This window comes from Anabrus simplex, chromosome 4 (assembly GCF_040414725.1).
Source record: "Anabrus simplex isolate iqAnaSimp1 chromosome 4, ASM4041472v1, whole genome shotgun sequence".
In the NCBI taxonomy this organism is placed as follows: Eukaryota; Metazoa; Arthropoda; class Insecta; order Orthoptera; family Tettigoniidae; genus Anabrus; species Anabrus simplex.
In genome coordinates, this window is record NC_090268.1 from 407,480,763 (window position 1) to 407,502,985 (window position 22,223).

Genomic DNA, 22,223 nt, shown 5'->3' on the forward strand with positions numbered 1-22,223 from the left:
ATTAAGTATATATATTTACTGAACGAATGACTTCCAGCAGTACGGGTTGCCACAATGGACCAAGTATAGCGTATCAGGCCACAGAAAATTTGATCTTATACAAATATAGCAGTAATATGATTTTTAAATTCTGGAGTCTGAACAAATGAGATCTCAGAATGATTATAGTTCGACGTATGGTGGTGGTAACTATGCTTTCAATGCTGCTCATAGAAACTTTTAACTCCTTCCAAAATTCCACGAGCACCGACCATCAGGGAGATAATCGCAACTTAATTCAGTTTTCACTCATCGAAAAAAATAATAAACCCAGCCAGTGATCTAGAACAAGAGTATTAAGTAGCAGTTGAAAAAGTAAGCTCTTCTTTCTAGTGGTTTAAGTTAATCAGTATCTTGAATCTATACATCATTCAACCCAGATGCAAAGTAATAAATTTAAATACTGAAACTGATATAATACTCAAAATAATTAACAGAACCAAACTGGATGTATATGAAAATAAATCTTTATTTTCCAGCAATAAAAACTTAACATTACGAAAAATACCAAAAGAAAGTAATCAGAAAGGAACACAATCCCCTAAAGATTTATGAAATTTATAAATGATTTCAACTTTCCTGTTATATTCTGCACAGTATGAAGTATTCAACAATCACAATGGTCTATTTTTGTGATAATACACTTTTGCTAACTTCCAGATAAGATCTCCAAGCCTGTCCACCCTTCTTCATAATCAACTGAAGACATGGCAAGTCTGACTAGCAAGACAAGAGAGCATGCATGCACTGCTACACGTCAATTCATGCCATCAAAACACCTTAAATGATAAGTTTCATTTTATATTACATTACCTTTAACAGTAAAGCTAAAGAAAGACAATAACCATTCTGCACAAATTATAAGCAATCAAGTTAACTTTACACCTCGAATTATGAACATTATTTTCAGTACAAACATTGACCTGTTATAAGCGAGTAGTATCTCAACAGGTTGAAAATTCGCCATTAAAAAGTGATTCATTTGCAATTTTCAGAATTCTGGAGAAGGGACTGTTCAACATATGAACACCACCAAGAGGAAATTAAATATTTTCAATAAAAAGTAAGGATTCCAAGTTCACCCCCCACCCATCCCTCTAAAAAAAACCTAGCTTAATGGAATCTTGAAAGACTATCAAAGTTGTTAAAAGTGCAGAAAACTACCCCATGACAAACTTACTATCTGGGAATATGCATAATTAAAGATGAAATGAAAATAGGTAGCACCAGCATTAAAAATGATTCAGAACATTTCGATGAATGCCATAAGAATGCCAAACTTTTTGCCCCTTGCAATAGAGATCTGTCTACTGTGCAATATTAGAGGAAAGCCAGGTAAGATGCAAGCATTTAGATTAAAAAAAAAATATTTATAGTTTTTGGATACACTAAATATTTATATTGTTACAAAGCACAGTAGTTTTAGGCAATGCTGATCCTGACAATCTGGTAACAACCTCAGAGAAGGCAACCAGAAGAGATGAATCTTATAGTTAATACCTGCCATACTCACACCTACATGTAAGGTGTGGCTTTTGTGGAGCATCTGGGTAGCCACAAACTTAGTAGTTCATTCATGCAACATGACAAACTAGGAAAACCTTCAGTCCAATGCAAAGTTTTTAAGGAATTATTTGTGTATAGTCCTCCACAACATTCTTTTATTCCTGGAACCCTTTTACAAACATGTACACAACTTGTTGCACATACTGAATAAAGCTAGTAGTGAGGTCTTATCAACAAGCAATAAGCTTAAAAGGTGACATAAGCAGAGTGCACAATAATCACAGGTGAACATTTAGCTCACTTTATTTTCAACAAAAAAGTTCTTGTCTTCAATACAGCCAAAGCTGAGAGTAAGAGTGCCCATAGGCCATCCATAATAAATTGGTTAAATATTCTGTACACCTCTCCTAACAATTCCTTTCTTTACAATTTGTCCAAATATTGAGTAAGATCAGGCAAGCCTTCTTTCAGTCCCTTCCTCTTACGGGTTTCCTGAAAAACAAAAAGGATCTTTTAAATACAAAACCACTAAGGAGAAGACACAAGAAAGAAACAAGAAAAACATCAGCATTAATTTGTAAGGAAGAATGGAACATGTTTCAACAGTATGCTACGGAAATCTTGACCAGTGAAATCACAAAGCATAACAAAATTGTCTAAGCAGCCAATCAAAACCCCTAGGATAACCCAAGAGTTTATTTTAACACTATTGCGCTCCCCTGGTTCATAAGCAAACCTATAGCAGACATCAACCTTAACCATTTTATCCTCTATATGCATACAAGCTGCAGTTTTATGGAGCCATTGACAATGATCATTTTCATAGATGGCCCACTTGTATATGGAATCCGAACCACAGAGTCGGCACTTTTCATTACAAAAATTGTGTTCACCAGCTGACATCTGAACTGCCACCACCTCTGTGACAAGGTCACTGAAAATCGAAAACCATGTTGCAGGGCCCATCTGCATACTTAGCTCTACATTACAGCTCTGGAAGGGTGGTGTTTACTAAGAGACAGCTACAGCAAGCTATTAACCGAGTCGACAGATAAGAAGCCAAAGACCCGGACAATATTTACTACAACCACATAAAATAAATAATGAACTTCAAAAACAATGTGCCTTATATACTTTAATGCAGAATTAAACAAGGAAAATATTGATATAGCTCACTTTGCAATAGGCCTATTGGTTTGTAATTAAAGCCTAAACTCGAGAGTCCATAATAAAAAATCCGACAGTAATGTCAGTGCACAAGCCCATGGTGGCCCACTAGTGCGGTACAGAGGCACAATATTATCTGTGCATATTCAAGGTATGCATAAACATGTATGCAACATTAACAGCAGTTCTGTTAACTAAGATGGTGTGAGCAGTAGTGGGGAAATACACTGACTTAGCAAATATCATGGGATAGTCACCTAATAGCGTGTGGGGCCTCCTCTGATCGTGCAAACTGCAGCGAGACGCCATGGAAGTGAGTTGACAAGTCCCTGGTAGTCCTCTGGACGCAGTTGACACCAAATCGTTTGCAAGGCGGCCGCCAATGCTGGTCTGTTTGTGGGTGCAGGATCCATGGCACGGAGCCTGCGTTCCAGGACATCCCAAATATGCTCGATGGGGTTCATATCGGAGCTCCTGGGCGGCCAAGGCAGTCGTTGGACCTCCGCTGCATGGTCCTGGAACCATTTTTGGGCAACGTGGCAGCGCGTTAAAATGCACCCCAGACCATAACAGAAACACCAGCGTCCTGGACCACACCTTCAAGGCAGGCGGGATCCATCGCTTCATGTGGTCTGCGCCATACACGGTGTCTCCCATCGGCATGGTACAGTTGAAATCGTGATTTGTCCGACCATATCACGTTACGCCATTGTTCCAGTGTCCATCCCTAGTGACCAATGACAAATGCGCGTCGTCGTGCCCGATGACTGATTAACAGTGGCACCCGTGTGCGGCGCCGGCTCCCATACCCATAGAACCCACGTTCCTCTGGATTGTCCACTGGGAGACTTGTCTAGGACTGCCTATGTTGAATTGAGCCATGATTTGTTGCACGGTTGCCCGTCTGTCACTACTGACAATCCGTCTCAGATGTCGCTGGTCACAGTCATCGAGGGTGGTTGGACGGCTGGTCGTTCGTCTGTTGTGGACGGCGACACCTGCATTCAACCCTTAACGATACACCCTGGACACGGTTAATCGTGTGAAGCCGAATTCCCGCACCACTTCCGAAATCGCACTTGCCATCCGTCGGGCACCGACCACCATACCCTGTTCAAACGGTGTCAGCTCACGACGACGTTCCATGTTACACCTGTCACATGCACAGCCAATGCTCACAAGATCTCCTATACAACTTATGCTGGCACAGGGGGCGTGTGGTGCACAGACAACACACCCGTGCATCAGTGCTCCGCTATCCCATGACATATGTTCAGTCAGTGTAAGTCCAATGCAGTACATTGCTGTAGTAAATATTACATGGAATTGAGTCTACAGAAGTAGACTGGTGTTATAATCAGAGTTAATATTAGAAAGTAATACAAGAAAATCACTTGCCTGTACAACAACATAGGGCTTAGTACCAGGATCACATGGGTCACCAGGTAGAACCTGCCAGTGATCAAACACACACTGAGGGAAAGCTTGACCACCAGTGTTGCTTCGAAGATCTGCAGTAAAACCTACAACAAAATCCAAAATTTAGAACTGCCTATACATTACAATAAAACATACCAGAAGTATAAGAGCTAAACTGAAACACCTTCAAAGAGATGGGGTGGAATTTACCAGGGATACAGACTTGGAAAAAAAGGAAAACACAATAAGGGTCACAAAGAAAATACATTAAGATCACCACCCTGAGGAAGTACCTCTAAAGAGAACTGTGAATTAAGTTCTGAAACAGGGTGCCATGATGCTGCAATGTAGTCCACTACCTACAAGAAGCCCTTTTAAAGTAGGTGCTGGACAAGATACTGCAAAAAGTAGGTAACATAAGAAATTGGTTGTGTAGCACTAGATTAATTCCACTTGATCTGCAGAGTCCTTATAAGGTTCCCAGTGACATCATGGTCAAATGCAAAACTCGTTACGGCACTGGCAGTACCACAACAACCCACTGCTGTAAACTGAATGTCCCCCTGAGAAAATCTGCCTTAGGTGACAGTGAAGTTGCTGCAAAAACCAGCACAAAAGTGTAAAGTGTCTAAAATCAGGCAGAAATCTTCACAGATCAGATGACCAATTTTACATTTCCACACTAGAAAGTTGTTTTTGTTTTGTAGTGGACTGTGATTACAGTGTGGGAACAAGAAACTATCTACACAGTATATTGGCGTGGCAGTCTATACAGTTTCTCAGGACATAATTGTAAAATTCCCAAACCTGCTCAGTAGAAGCAAGAGCACTGTGTTAAAGAGGATTATAGTGGAATCTCAAATCTCCGTTTTAGGAGGGACCGCGAAAAAAATCGCACAACACGGGAAAACGGAATATCCGAGAACAAATGAACCATCAGCAATTTGGCTAAATTTCACTAAAATGAAATATGCATTATTATAATCTTATAAATACTCCTAAACCAAACTACAGTCACAATGGACCTTCCGCCTACCAAGTGACCGCTGTTCATCCTGAAAGCCTGCAGGTTATGAAGTTACACATGGTCAGTGTGACAAATCCTCTGTACTATTATTCCTGGCTCTCTAGACTGAGGTCCCCATCTCCCATTCGATAGTTCCTCAATTAAAGGTAATCGTAGAAGGATTGAACCTGGAATCAGCCCTCGTATGCAGGTAACAATGCGTGACCTGGCCGGGAATCGAACCCGTGCCCTCCGGGTAAGAGGCAGAGAAATTAGAACGCGGGGCTGGCTTCAAACATTAATTACCGGTACAAGACTTAAAAATATTGAAATTTTACATTCAGTTGTACCGGGGAAACTTCTTTTAGTTCAGCAACTGTGATCAGCCAAATTTCGAAAAATCTAATACCGGTAACACCAAACAACAATCAACCACAAGTAGTTTTTAATTCTCTAATCTTAATCTAATAAAAGCACATAGTTGATGGAAATAGTGTTCCACGTAAATTAGGTCTACATAGACTTTTAAAGGTTATGTTGAACTCGAGGATATGGTTTCGAATCTAAATATTAATCCTCAAATGCATTATATTCAATTCTGCCCGTCATTAATTACAATCAAATTGGAAGGAGAAAAAAATATCATCAAAACTTATGAAATTACAGTTATTCGTAACCTTGAGCGCAGCTGGAAAGAGCGTTCGCTGTACAAGTCAGTACGAGTGCGAAATGCTACACACTTTTTAAATGTAATTTGAGCAGATAAAACGACTGCGGTTTTTTAAACAAAATTTTAACACAAAAACATGAAATTCCCAGTCTTATATTAGGACCAAAACAGTAACAGGCAATCCCAAAACCTGCCATGGCTTTATGTATGTGAGGTGCAACATCTGTTCTTATCTCTATAACACAATCGTATACGATATTAAAGTACAAAATTTGTGTTAAGGAGCAGTTTCGATTTCTGCCTGAAAGTCCAGCGACTATACAGTGCGGGAAACCTGTTCGGCAATACGATTGAAACAAGTAAAAAATATTAACATCTAACCCTGGACATAATGTAGACATTTTGCAAGTACAAACATTTGACGAAGCTCGTTCCATCCTCAAGTAGAGCTGTCGAAATGCGCTCTGTCTCCTTCCAATTGTTGTGGCCACCCTCTGCTTTATGATTTCCGAGGATTCTCTAAACAATACTACCCGAATGCGATGCTAAGATGGTTCCTTATACAAGTGCACCGCCGATCGCTTTTCCAGTACAGTACTTTCTCTAATTATCGCAATGACGGGACGTTAACACCAAGATCCATAAGCATGCCGTAGCCGTCTTTTCGTGAGATATAGTTTCTTGAAAAAGGCGTGATCGAGGATTTAGCGCTGATGGGACTGAAGTTTCTGGACGGTTGACCCGGGAAATCGTTTCTTCAAGGAACAGATAATACGGGATTGTTACAATGCGATTTTTTTGGGACGCTCGCAGGACCACGTAATTTGAACGGAGAATACGGGAAAACGTAGTTTCCGGGAACGTATAATCGAGGTTCAACTGTATTTGCCTTTCACACACACTCCTCCCGATGGGACTACAGCCCTGATGGTCTTTGGCCTACCAAGCAACCGCTGCTCAGCCCAAAGGCCTGCAGTTTGAGGTTTCATGTAGTCTGAGACCCTCTACTTGCAGTCTAGTCCACGGCTGCCATCTCACTGTGTAGGATAAGCGACCCTAAACCAGCCCTCAGATCCAGGTAAACATCCCTGACCTGGCCAGGGATCAAATCCGGGACCTCGAGTAAAGAGGCAGACACATTACCGACTAGACCATGGGCCGCCTAGCTTTGATAGCGGCCTTCTGAAAATGTTCCTTGTGCAACCATAACTACACTGAAATGTGAACGATTGTAGTTCGTGGTTGTTTAGACGTGGGTTTTTATTATTATAGGATACTTCCGCTATTTAAAATATTGTTTTACTAACGGTTCGTTCAAATTAACCTCGTAAGTGGCATAAACACTAACTAGAATATAATCTTTGGCGGAACTGCAGACAATTTAATTTCTTTTGCAGACAATTTAATTTCTTTGAGACTGGTTTTCTATTCCGTTCCATCTTCCGGCGTCCTTGTGTTTACTACGCATGTAGCTAAATTAAAATAATTAAGATGCTCATTATTAGTAGTCAGTAACAAGAACACGTTCATAAGTGTCCAAAATAACAACTTGCAACTAAACCGGAAGGACTCCCATGCGATCAGAATCTGTCTCACCAAACACACAATATAACAGAGAACCAACTGCACCTCACAGTAAGCTATGGCCGCTGCTAAGAATGTACACCACACAGAAATGATAAAACAGTTCAATGCTCCCTGGGTACCAGTCGTGTGCAGAAATCATACAGAAAAGATCGCATCTTGTCACCAGTGCCAAAGTGGATGAAGAAATGTTTTCTCCGTACAATTTGTACATTATTGATTCCCTTCATTGACGTTCTTATATCATTTATCAATAACAAAAATCTCATTGAACTGGACATCACTGTATTTTGTCCTCGTATTTGTGATAATTTTTGATTGATTGATGTTTGTTGTTTAAAGGGGTCTAACGTCGAACTGTGATAATTTTTGTCCAACATTCTTTAAATTTTGAAATGTCATAGCCATATCAGCAGTTCCTTCCATATAGCATGGATAAAACCCACATGTTTGCGAATGTCTCTACAACACACTAGGACGTAACTGCCCAATGTTAAAACAGCTCCACCACAGCAACTATTATGATTATTCAGTAACCAAGGGTCTGTCTATGTTTGGTAGTACTACAACCAGTTTTTCCAGATATTGTTCGGTAGACTTCTGCAGAAGAAATGAGCTTATTGGTAACACAAGGTTTTGAAAGAAAAACAGTCAAAAGATAAGATATAGCTGGGACAACTAAATCAAAACTCTTGATAGATTACATTTTGGTTGAGAAATGTAACAGGAAAATGTTGGAAGATGCATCAGCCCTCCCAAACGGAATCTTTTGAAGGAGATCACAAAGAAAGCTAAAGGTGTGGAAATTGCAGAAGGAAATAAATGAAGAGTTCCAGACACACATTAAAACACCTGTGGAAGAGTATCAGGAAGGAAGAAAGATCAAGAAACACCCTGCGGAAATGACAGGGTAAAAGATATAGTTAAATGGAAGAAACAAGCTTGGAAAAAATGACAGATACGGAGCAACAGAATGCAAAACAATACAGGCACTGCAAGAAGGAGTGCTCCAAGGTGGTTCAAGAAAAGGAAAAGAAATGCTGGCAAAAATTCACTGAATCTCTGCAAGAAGATACAACTGAAAGAAAAAAAAAAAAAAAACTTATTCCAGTGGGTAAACTCAGGTGAAGGTGCTAACTTCATTAAAAATGAACAGGAAGAAAGTGATGAGACAGAAGCAGGATATATTGCAGAGGTGGGGAAAATACCTTGAACAGCCTTACAACGTGCAAAATACCTTGGTACAAGGAGAAATCGAAGAACCAGATTTAGTGCAGATGGAAGATAAGGAAAACAAGGTGTCCATGGCAGATATTGAATGGGCCACTGAAAGGATGAAACGAGGCAAGACAGCTGGAATTGACGAGCAGGAGCAGCAATTGGCCTACAGTGGTTGTATAGACTCAGTGATATGGAAAGAAAAGACTGTTCCAAAAGAATGGATGAAAGGGGTCACTACAGCTATACAGTAAAACCTCGTTAATTCGAAGTCGTTGGGACTAAAAAATCGGACTTTGAATTACGTGATATCGAATTAACCGTCAATTCGCAATTCAGAAGTACCAACCCTTGCCGCGTTACGAAATATTCTAAGCCCGTTACTGCATGCAGTTAACCTTGATTCACAGTTTATACCTTTCAAATGCCATGAAAAAAGAATTATTTCCAAAATGTATCCAAAAAGGTGCATTTACAGTATTCAAATAATGCACTTGCATATCTCACTGGCAAATATAACCTCACGCAACGAAAGAAAAAAAAGCACGATTCAAAGACGTGGAGAAATCTATGCTGGCTCCCATGTGCAAGTGCTTTATTCATTGGAGTACTATACTGTATGCATTTTAGATGCCTTGTATTTACACAGAAAGTACCCGATGCCCTTAAAATCAAACTTTCCTATGACTCTATCCTTGTACGATTTCCCGCCATGGCACTTTTCTCGTACTTCAGAAATGTAAACACTTGCCGCGTCACAAAGTATTCTAAGACCCATTAATACATGCAATCACCTCGATTCACAGTTTAAACCTTTCCAATGCCATAGAAAAACTATTTCAGAAATGTATCCAACAAGGTGCATTTACAATGTTCAAATAATGCACTTGGATAAATCACTGACGAACATAACCTCACGCAACGAAAGAAAAAAAATCACACAATTCAAAGACGAGGATAAATAGTGCTAGTTCCCCTGTGCAAATGCATTATTTTTTGGATATCTGTACTGTTTGCATTTTTAGATGCTTTGTACTGAGATGGAAAATGCCCGCCGCCCTTAAAACGTAGCTTATCGAACTTTTCTATGACGACGGGATAAAGTTTCTTGCTTCCACATGCATTGCAATTGCAACCCACTACAATGACCCCATCCCCGACTCTTGTACGATTTCTCCGGCTGGCACTTTCTCCTTTAAAACCATAAGATCGTTTGGGCTCGCATTAAAATAAAGCAATGCAGTTTCATCGGCAATGACAGTATTGTTCGGTGCCTACGAATTTATTATAGGAGCCACGCTTTTTCGTCAACTGTCGGCATCGCCAGTGTTCGCGCATTCTGTTTTCCCGCACACTGCCTGTTGCGTGATATTACAGCATTCCTGAAAAGGTTGAATACAAAAGAATTCCGATTTCATTCAACTTGGCAATCATGAAGCGCACTGTAGACCCACCGAAGTGAGTGTAAGTGCGGAAAGCTACCCCTCCACAATCCGGAACACGCGTTCTATTATGACGCGGATAAATTTTGAGTTGAAATTACTCTAACATACTATTGTTTTAAAATGTAAAGGCAGTTTCGAATTAAAAGTCTGAATTTCGGTAATGGGGCCGACATTGTACTTCGAATTACGAATTATCCGTATTTCGAATTAAACAATTTAAATAACATGCAAAACTGTATCTCATGTTTCCGGGAACGAAGCTTCGAATTACGTGGGATTTTGAATTAACCGATTTCGAATTATCGAGGTTCTACTGTACCTATTTTCAAGAAAGGAGACAGGAAGCAATGTGAAAATTACAGGAGTGACACCGATACAAACTACAGCCAAGATCCTCGAAATAATCTTGGATAAACGAATAAGAGAGTAGAGGGAAAATCGGCAGAATGCCATTATGGATTCAGAAGAGGCAGGCCCACATTTCACCTAAATATTTACATTGCATCAAATGACGGGACAGGTATTGGGAATATGAAAAGGGCATGGTAGTAACGTTTCTAGATATTGAAAAAGTCATATGACAAAGTGTCCTAAGGAATTTGGTACAGAAAACACTGACAGAGGCATAGATTGGGAATGAAACAATGCAGAAGGTAATAGCATTGTATCAAAAATTGCAAAAGCTGTGTTAGAACCAAAGTGGGTCAAACTGAATGGTTCGGCTTAAGACAGGAAAGTGTATTGCCTCTTACTCTTCATTATCATCATGGATAGAATTCTATATCATGTCGAAGAGAAGATGGGTGAGCAAGTGAGGTCTATGCTCTTTGCTGATGACACTGTAGTTTGGGGAGATAATGAAGAGGAAGTACAGACACAAGTTGACTGATGGAATGAGAAGAAATTTTGGAATGAAGGAATGAAGATTAGTACTGCAAAAAAAAAAACAAGACTTTGATCATGACGATAGGTAGGGGCCGTATTTGTTGGTAATAACGATATGCACGAGCTTTCTTGATATCTTCTTTCTTGTCTATATGACTTCCCAGGTACTAAAAATACCGTATTTTAGCAAAATGAACTCGCGAAATATCGCGAAATTTGATTAATTGCGCAAATAATCGCGAAATATACACCATTTGGTGTGAAAAATGCAAAATGGCACCAGAAGAGCTCTCTAATAAACGTTTAAATGCCTCTGAGAACTTGACTATTGTAGTTTCCTTCTCATTTGCTTGATAGCGCTGTATATTCCCCACACAAATGCACACAAAGCGGTACATACTGTGTATCGAAAGTATGTGTATTCAGTTCCGCGATCTCTAAGGCAGTCGATAAAAATCAATATCTGTTATCAATTACAGCAAATAGCGTTGTGGTCGTAACAAGATACAAGACCGGTTGTAGATACAACAGTGCGCAATGAGAGTTCGTTACTTACGGACCTTTATTGGCAAATGTCCAACATTTAAGTATAAAAATGCCGAAAACTGAAGTCACAACAGGTTTTTCGAGGGCCCAAGAATACATCAGTGAGGGGTTCTATGTATTTGACGTTGCAAGAAAGATTCTAATGTATCAATAGTGTACCGGTAATAGTCGTAAAGTTGAAATGTAGGCTACGATATACAGTGCAGAGAATCAGAATGAAGCAAAAGAACATAATTCCAAGCGGCAAATAACAATCTGCGATACTTTACATATCGTAAAGGTGTTAAATTATAGAGCAATTTGTAATAGATTCCAAAAAAAGCATTCATGCAAGCCAACATGCCTCTAGAAAAATAGGATAATCCTGGCATGAGGAAGAGAATGAATAATAAAGGAAAGATAAATAATACTGTCTTTACTGTAAAATATGATGGTATTGGTAGGCCTATTGTAAATAAATCGCCTGTTTGAGTAGTAAGAATAGTATTGTTTTTATGTCCCACTAAACACTTTTACGTTTTCTGGAGGCGCTGAGATACCGGAATGTTGTCCCGCAGGAGTTCTTTTACGTGCCAGTAAACTAGTGACACGAGGCTGACGTATTTGAACTCCTTCAAATACCACTGGACTGAGCCAGGATCGAACCTGCCAAATTGGGGTCAGAAAGCCAGCGCTTTAACCATCTGAGCTACTCAGCCAAAACCGGGGAAAAAGATCATATCCATGAACATCTTCCACAGCTACATTACTTTGAAAAAATGCAATGAAAGCACATCTGGTTGAGGAAGTGAAAGAAGACAGTGTTAGCAAAGTTTTACGAGGTTTTATAAAAGACCACAGTGAATTTACATCCAAGTGTTCGCAAACATTATGGTTTCCGACGTCTAATGTTATCAGCGAGAGGAGCTTCTCTGCTTACACAAAGACACTTTCTGACTGTCGCACAACTCTGCATTCTCATAATGTTGAAACCTTGCTTAGTTTGTACTTGGGAGACAAGTCATTCAACATCTAAAAATGTAGGCTATATATAAATGTATATCACAGGGCAGATCACCTAACTTCATTTCGAAGTATCAGTGATTTATATGCCGGCCCCGTGGTATAGGGGTAGCGTGCCTACCTCTTACCCGGAGGCCCCGGGTTCGATTCCCGGCCAGGACACAGGGATTTTTACCTGGACTTGAGGGCTGGTTCGAGGTCCACTCAGCCTACGTAATTAGAATTGAGGAGCTATCTGACGGTGAGATAGCGGCCCCGGCCTAGAAAGCCAAGAATAACGGCCGAGAGGATTCGTCGTGCTGACCACACGACACCTCATAATCTGCAGGCCTTCGGCTGAGCAGCCGTCGCTTGGTAGGCCAAGGCCCTTCAAGGGCTGTGGTGTCATGGGGTTTGGTTTTCTTTAGTGATTTATATATTTATTTCTATAACAATTTGCATATTTGGTTTTTCTAAGATTTAATAACAAATATATATTCCAAGAGTTTACTTTAAAACCCCTTATCACAAAGTTAGTTACATTTACCCCATACGCTACTACAAGGAAGATTTCACAGGAAACATCGATCAGTATAACAATTTATTTCACGAAATACCTACCGAAATAGTGTAAGTTTTAACACCGAAATCAACAGTTTTATTTCACCAAAAAATAAGGCCCCTAACGATAGGTAACAGAAAATCCAGGGGAGTGATGAAAATAGGCAATGAACCTCATGAAGTAGTGAATTTTTTATAATATTTGAGTAGCATGATGTCACAAGATGGAAATTGGGATAGAGAAATTGATTTAAGAATACAGCAGTCTTGTAATTTCTACTGGAGTGTGAGAGACATTGTATGGAACAAAAAGTGCCAATGAAGTGCAAGAAGGTTTCATACTTGTTCTATAAACCTATACTGACCTATGCTTCAGCAGCCTGAACGTTGACTAAGCAGAACCAAAGTAGGATACAAGCAGCTGAAATGAGGTTCTTGAGGAGCATACAGGGAAAGACAAGATGAGATAAAATACGAAATGAGGAAATAAGGAGAAGCGTGGGAGTCTGTAAACTTTAAGATGAGATTGATATAGCAAAGCTAAAATGGTTTGGATACATGATGAGAATGCCAGGAGAGAGAATACCAAAGAGAACATTCATGGATACAGAGCGTGCGAAGAGGCCTGAGGCCTAGGGGACAGCCTAGAATGAGATGTAGGAGTTATGTTGTGGACTGTATTGCAAATAAAGGAGTTGATAGCAATAAAGTACTATAAGAGGAGTGGTGGCAAGATCGAGTAAGGGGGGGGGGCTTTGGTACACCAACCTACCCATAGATAATCTGGAAAAGGGAATGGAAGAGGAAAAAGTAGTACTCGAATTCAACTTATCTGATACACAACATTGATTTCTGTAACAAAGTAAATACTTACCAAAGGACTCATTGACAGGGAGGTATGCTTTGACCACAAACATCGGAGTGCCAGCAACCTGCATTTCTTCAAAGACGTGTCCTCGCCTCCTGTTCAAGACACCGTAGATTCCACCAACAGCAACTTCTGGACACTGGAAACAACACATCAAATGAGAATGTAATTCTATAACTGGTTTTTGTATACTGAAAACAGCTTAACATGGGATTCTTATATTAATAAAACAAATTCAAAGAATACGGTATGTGTCGAGTTTGTGGTTTTTAGCATTTGCGATATATGCGAAACATGTTAAAACTTTGTCCGTGTATGTACCTTCATCTTATATAACCATTACAAGTGGTTTTCAGAAAATTTGAATTAGCGACAAAATTGGTTCAAAATGCGAAATTGCGCAATTTGTGTGAAATTCTCTGTTTTATGATAAATAGATGTATTTCTCTGAATAATAGGATATATATTGTTAATTTTAGGGAAATTATTATGGCGTCTTAAATCTTTCAATGTGTGGAATATATTTCAATGGTGAAAGAACAGCGCAAAGAATAACAAATCCAACAGCTTAATACTCTTTCAAACACATGCATTCATTCGCTTTGTATTGACCCTTGATCTTAGTCTGTTATTCTTGACAGGTGATAGAAGTAGTTCTGTTTTAAAGTACGGTAGCGATTTATTGTCTGGTAGCCATGGGTAAAAGCGAAGTGATAGCGTGCCGATAGTTACAAATCGGAACATTTGTATGTAACAAATACAAATGGAAGAAGAAACTTGTTTAGTAGAAGTAAGGCAAAAGCAGAAACCAGGAGCGATTTTCCCCCCCAACCAGCATGCGAACAACGTGGCGTCAAGCCACAATACTAGAAATGGATAGAAAGACAAAAGGAACAAACAGCGAGAAACAAACGTTCATTGAGGATACTGTGAAGATGTGACTGCAGACTAACACTTTAGCGTTGACGTGTACATTTGCTTTTTTCGTGGTAAACTGCTGAAATGCGATATACATTTTTCAGGTTGTTGTGGGCTACGGATGTTCGTAATTTCATTCGTAGATGATAATTAAAGACATAATTTATGTTGAAAGTTATTCATGTTATGTGTTTCTGTGTTGAGTAAGCCACGATTACCGATAGAGATATAAAAGAACAGCTTGAAAAGGATTCGAATGTTCAATCAAGAGATGTGGACATTTAGGACTTGCAATGTGATGCCACCTTTTCCGAGTCGGAATTTGACAGCAGTTTGTAGTGAGGACACTAGCAAAGATTCCGATGCTGCATCGGGCAATGATTCAAGCAAATCACCAGCCAGTGTCCGCCTCCGTAGCGTAACGGTTAGTGTTATTAGCTTCCGTCCTCGGGGGCCCGGGTTCGATTTCTGGTACTGCCACAAATTTAAGAACGACAGGAGGGCTGGCATGTGTTTGAAATGGTACATGCAGCTCAACTCCAATGAGGGTGTGCCTGAAAAGAGCTGCACCAACTTAGGATGAGGACACGAATTTACGTTTACCAGCCGGTGACAATTACTGGGGAACATTCTCAGGTTTGCAGAAACATTTTTATTTACACGTAGCCCCGGTTTACAATTTCATCCGAGTGCTAAATCTCAACCAGTATGTAAGAATAAAGCAATAATAAACTCCAATCCACATTATTTTCCTTGCCATTAATAATTGAATTCTGATGGTTGCGTATGTCAGAGAAATTCCACTGTCTGTTGCGCAATGCACAGCGTGGTGAGAACGGAACGGGCACTACGCTGCACTGTATGAACACCTTACGTGAACAAGCAATGCAATAAAACAGCGAATGGTAGCGCTAGTTTCGTGCGACAGCCTAAAGTTGAGAGGCCTGGACACACTACCGTGTCACCCCATGAGGGGTGACATACTATATTTTGTATGAGGCTCCGTCACCCCACATGGGGTGACATTGTCTTCAAAGTGCTAATATCCCCAATCCACAAGCTAGACCAGACGAGACTTCCTTGGAAAGCAAGTGCCGATTTCAGATATATTTTTGGACGTTATTTATATATGTGTTTAAAATACATTTACACCATCCTGAGTCGCATAGCGTAACTTACTCTGAAATATTCATAAACTTCAGATATATTTTTGGACGTTATTTATATACGTGTTTAAAATACATTTACACCATCCTGAGTCATATAGCCTAACTTACTCTGAAATATTCATAAACTAGCCTATATCCCTCCCCCCTCAACCCCCCAAAAGAACCATATATATGGTGATTTTGAAGTACACCGACCGAGTAAATGTCATGGGATAGCGGAGCACTGACGCATGTCTGCGCACCACACGCCCCTTGTGCCAGCGGCAGTTGTATAGACCTTGTGAACAGTGGCTGTGCATGTGACAGGTGTAACATGGATCGTCGTCGTGAGGCGACACCGTTCGAATGGGGTATGGTGGTTGGTGCCCGATGGATGGGAAAGGCAATTTCGGAAGTGGTGCGGGAATTCGGCTTCACACGATCAACCGTGTCCAGGGTGTATCGTGAAAGGTTGAATGCGGGTGTCACCGTCCACGACAGATGGACGACCGGCCGTCCAGCCATCCTCGACGACCGTGACCGGCGACTTCTGAGACGGAATTTCAATAGTGATAGACGGGCAACCGTGCAACAAATCACGGCTCAATTCAACACAGGCCTTGCTAGATATGTCTCCCAGTGGACAATCCGTAGGAACATGGGTTCTATGGGGCATGGGAGCCGGCGCCGTACACGGGTGCCGCTTTTAACCCAACGTCATCGGGCACAATGACACACATTTGTTGCCTGTCACCAGCGATGGACACTGGAACAATGGCGTAATGTGATACGGTCGGACGAATCAAGATTTCAACTGTACCATGCCGATGGGAGGCGCCGTGTATGGCGCAGACCACATGAAGTGATGGATCCTGCCTGCCTCAAAGGTGTGGTCCAGGGCGCTGGTATCTCGGTTATGGTCTGGGGTGCATTTTCCTGGAGTGGAATGGGCCCATAGTTGTTTGGGAAGAGATTTTGCATGGTACGCGGTAAGTTGAGCAGCTCGGAGACATTCTTCACCCATTCTTTGCCTTCCAGCGCCCAGACGGTTCTATGGTGTTCCAAGATGATAACGCGCCGCCATATCGCTCCCACGTCGCCCGGGAATGGTTCCAGAAACATGCAGCGGAGGTCCAACGACTGCCATGGCCCCCCAGGAGCCCCAATATGAACCCTATCGAGCATATCTGGGATGTCCCGAACGCAGGCTCCGTGCTACGGATCCTGCACCCACAAACAGATCAGCATTGGCGGCCGCTCTGCAAACGATTTGGTGTCAGCTGCGTCCAGAGGACTACCAGGGACTTGTCGACTCACTTCCGCGGCGTCTCACTGCAGTTCGCAGGGCCAGAGGAGGCCCCACACGCTATTAGGTGACTATCCAATGACATTTGCTAAGTCAGCGTATTGCGATTGCTATACGGCCTTGCTGAATATTAGGAAGGTATCTTAAACTTTCGACCAACAAACACGCGGATGCATGTTTCCTAATATGACGACTCCACGTGGAATTTAACTGTGTTGTTATAATTTTCGAGCAAAAATAAAACCAAACTCACTTGGATGGACGTTATTTTAAAATGTTACACTTTAATAGATCATCTGTATATAAAAGGAAGTTTATAGGTAAAAGCCTCAAAACTCGTTCAGTAATTTGCTAGGCTAGCACTACACAAAATATTTTAAGTATATGTCCGTACCTCTAAACTTTATTATTATTATTATTATTATTATTATTACTACCATGGTTAACAAAATTTTATTGGTCCCATAGGTACGTCCCAGGATCAGGAGATCTGCCTCAAGCTAATACCGTTACTAGAGAGTATGTTCCATACTGTGGAGACTCAGCAAGGGCAGAGGTGAATGCTGCATTGAACGGGAAACCCATTGCAGTAAACGCAGACGAGACGTCGGACAACCGAAGCAGAAATGGTGCTGTTCTATTCAGGACGATCACACAAAATGCAGAACAAGTTAATTTGGCAAGCAATACAAAGAAAGAGGAAATTAAGTGAAATTTAAGCAGTGTATGTTTACATGCATAACTAAGCTCTCAAAGCACATGAGCGTCAGCGATACTAACGTGTTTTTCAACGAAGTGTGCAATTTATTTAATCCTGCAGTTGCAGGACAAAGCAGTGCTCTTGGAACCCAAATCACGTGTGTCTTTGAAGCATAAGTTGCCATATTTTAGAAGTGTCACTGTTGATCAGTTTGTCGAGGGCTGTGAGGCATATCACCAACAGATGCTGCAGAACATAAAAAAAAACCCACAACAACAGCATTCACTGACACTCTTCAAATGTTGATGGCTTCTATGTTAAAAGTTTCCTTCACCTCTCGGCAGCACTGCAGTGCACTTGGCCCCCAGGAAGAGTGTCGATGTACAGAGGACACTATTCTTGATTTCTTCATCCATTATAACAAATGTGTCGTCAACATATCTGGCCCACATGAGGATGTTTGGAAAAGTATTGCTATTTATTTTTGTATATTCCAGAAAATCTAAATAAATGTCCGCTAGAATTTCCGAAGCGGGTGATCCCATAGCCAGTCCATTTTGTTGATAGATAGTTTCATCGAATTTAAAGAAATTATTGTTGATGACCAGTTTCAGAAGAGAAATAAAATCTTATATTTCTAATTTGCTGAGAGAGCTCTGTTTGTTAAAGTTATCTTCAATAATGGAGAAAAGTTTGGTTGTGGGTATGCTTGGATACATATTTACTATGTCGAAAGAATGAAGGGTATGGTTGGGTTGTACATTAAATGACTTCATTTTTTCAACTAGTTCAGTAGTGTTCTTGATGGATTTTTTAGAGAGAAATTGATAGTTCTCAGTTAAAAATCGTTGAACAAATTGCGCAGTTTTATATAGGGGGCTGGGTTCGTAGTTAATAATAGGCCGGATAGGGACGTCATTTTTATGTATTTGAAGGAGGGCTTTAACTGTGGGTAGACCTGGATTCATATTTAATAGTTTTGATTTTTCTTGATCTGTAAAAAGAAAAGATATATTCTTTAATGTTTGTTTTAACTGTCGCTGTATTTTCTGTGTAGGATCTTTATTGATTATTGTAAACGTGCTGTTGTTAAAAAATTCTTTGGTTTTAGATATGTAATTAGTTTTGTCCATGATAACTGTAGTATTTCCTTTATCCGCTTTTGTGACAATCAGATCGTTATTTTTAATTTTCTTTTTGAGTTCCGCGATTTGTTTATGTTCGGAAGTAAAATTATTGGCATTAGAATTGATAGGGGGATTTCTTTTATTTACTTTATTAGAACTGAACATCTTATCTAACTTTCTTTTTACTTCAAATCTAATTTCGTCTTGATCTTCTAGCGGCATTTTATTGATTGTAGCTTCCGACTCAATCATTAAGTTAGTGATTGCATTTATTTTGTTCATATTAGGCCAATTATGCTTCGGACCCTTCGCTAAAATGGCAGTTTCTTCCGTGGTTAAAATTACGTTTGAAAGATTGACAACAGGAGGATGGAAATTCTCGATTGAGTTTCTTTGGGCTGAGTTTTTGATGCATTTCTGTTCATTTTTAATGCAGCTAATTTCTTCTCTAACGTAAACTGTTTTTGTGAGAGTACGTCAAACATTTTATTATTAACCTGATTTAGAAATAAATTCCACTGAGTGCCAGGAAGCATTTTTTAACAACAGCACGTTTACAATAATCAATAAAGATCCTACACAGAAAATACAGCGACAGTTAAAACAAACATTAAAGAATATATCTTTTCATTTTACACATCAAGAAAAATCAAAACTATTAAATATGAATCCAGGTCTACCCACAGTTAAAGCCCTCCCTAAAATACATAAAACTGACGTCCCTATCCGGCCTATTATTAACTATAAACCCAGCCCCCTATATAAAATTGCGCAATTTGTTCAAACGACTTTTAACAAAGAACTATCAATTTCTCTCTAAAAAATCCATCAAGAACACTACCGAACTAGTTGAAAAAATGAAGTCATTTAATGTACAACCCAACCATACCCTTCATTCTTTCGACATAGTAAATATGTATCCAAGCACACCCACAACCAAACTTTTCTCCATTATTGAAGATAACTTTAACAAACAGAGCTCTCTCAGCAAATTAGAAATACAAGATTTTATTTCTCTTCTGAAACTGGTCATTCAACAATAATTTCTTTAAATTCGATGAAACCATCTATCAACAAAATGGACTGGCTATGGCATCACCCGCTTCGGGAATTCTAGCGGACATTTATTTAGATTTTCTGGAATATACAAAAATAAATAGCAATACTTTTACAAACATCCTCATGTGGGCCAGATATGTTGACGACACATTTGTTATAATGGATGAAGAAATCAAGAATGCGACCCCTACCCTGCAAGAACTAAATATTGACCCCCACATCAAATTTACACTTGAGTCCGAAAATAATAAGTAATTAATTTACTGGATTTAACTATTCTCAGAAATCCATCTGCTCTTTCATATAGAATTTTCAGAAAACAGATACAAACAGCCAATACTATTCGTCAAGATACCATGCACCCTCAAACACACAAACATGCAGCGTATAATAGCATGGTTCATCGTGCATTCACGATACCTATGTCTAAAAAAGACCTCAATAGCGAACTCAACACTATAAGAGCAATTGCCAAATTCAACGGTTACAGCAGATCATTTATAGAACATATAATCAATAAATTTAGACACCGGCCCAAGACTACTCTCACTAAAGAAAAACCTATCACTAACGTTTCATCTACTTTTACATTCAACAACGGTATCCATCAAATCACCAATGTTTTTAAAAAACATAACGTAAAAATCTTCTTCAGAACTAATAATAGGACCTCAGAAATTATACATAATTCAACATCAGTCAACACCGGTAACAGATTTTCCAAATCTGGAAATCTATAGATTCAAGTGTATCGACTGCAGCGCCTCCTACGTGGGACAAACAGGACGCAACTTCATAACCAGATATTCAGAGCACGTCAACGCGGTAAGATACAACACGTTTTCTGCTATAGGCCAACACATTCACGACTCAAATCATAAGTTTACTGATATAGAACATGATTTTGAAATACTTCAAATAGCAAACAAAGGGCCAATTATGCACATCGTCGAAAATTGTTTCATTCATTGCGATCAATATTTCAACCCTAACTATAATTTAAATGAAATTTCCGAGAAAACTAATATTCTTTATGATCTCTTAATTAAATGGCTAAGAAATATTAGACCACCTAAAAACAATTCTATCTTTCAAACCATACGCAGTACATATTCACATCATTTACCCCCACTACCACATCCTTCCGCTCCACCTTAGCTCTGTGACAGTTGCTCCGCCTCTACCCCTCCCCTCTCCTCCCTTACGCCACGCCCCTTAACCTTATAATTGCATCCATCAGTCCAGCTCTGTCCGCCGATCACTCAGGCTGCTCAAGGTGAGTTGGTTTCTAGTATTCTCTGGGTTTTTCTAGACTTTTCTTTTTGATCTTTCCTTCCGATCTTTTGCCTAATTCGACTTCTAATTTCTTCCCCAAGTTCCTCAACCCATATTGAAGTGGGAATTAATTCTTTGGATCTTACCAAGTTCATGTTTACGTTTATTTTCCGGAACCAAACTACAGAACACACATAGTGTCAACTTCATATGACAAACCTCGCAGCATAATTTAACAGTTTTAGAAAACTAAAGTTATATATAAGCCGGACAAACCGCCATGGGTGTACAACAACGGAGTCATCATTTTAACGGATTTTAAAATGGAATGTAACTTCATCTACCATATTTTATTTTATATTCATCTGTGCAAATGTTATAGTGTGTTTTTAAAGTTGTTTTAAAGTCATATTTCATATTCATCCATGCAGATGTTAAAGTGTGTATAAAGTTTTTTTGGGGTTTTATTGTGTTTGCCCGATTTGACTTTGTGGCTGATGATGGCACATATCTGGTGCCGAAACTAGTACCTCATTTGAACAATATGTGATTCTTTCACATTAATAAATATCTTTGTATTGAATAGGAGGAACACTCTTAATTTTTAAATATTGTAATATCAGGAAAAGACCTTGAATTCTTGAATTTCACAGGGCAAATTGCACCTTCAGGAAGCAAGATAAGACTTAATGGTTGCATAGGATGCAGAGCTCGGAATCTGGTAGGGTACCAATATAGTTGGTCCCTTATTGGACATTATAAATTTTCCGACTTACTCATTCACCCCATTGTGCT

The 22,223-nt window shown here is 39.7% G+C and overlaps 1 protein-coding gene across 1 annotated transcript in view; it reads right to left on the reverse strand.

Annotated features, from left to right (window-relative positions):
* Positions 1-1,669: 1,669 nt before the first annotated feature.
* Positions 1,670-22,223, reverse strand: part of eEF2 (eukaryotic translation elongation factor 2) — a 173,149-nt gene continuing 152,595 nt past the window's right edge. Inside the window, exons 16-18 of the mRNA XM_067145871.2 lie at positions 13,902-14,034; positions 4,111-4,235; positions 1,670-2,037 (exon numbers count right to left, since the gene is read on the reverse strand). Of these exons, the coding sequence (XP_067001972.1) occupies positions 1,969-2,037; positions 4,111-4,235; positions 13,902-14,034 (327 nt within the window). The 3' untranslated portion in view covers positions 1,670-1,968. The remainder of the gene's footprint in view (positions 2,038-4,110; positions 4,236-13,901; positions 14,035-22,223) is intronic.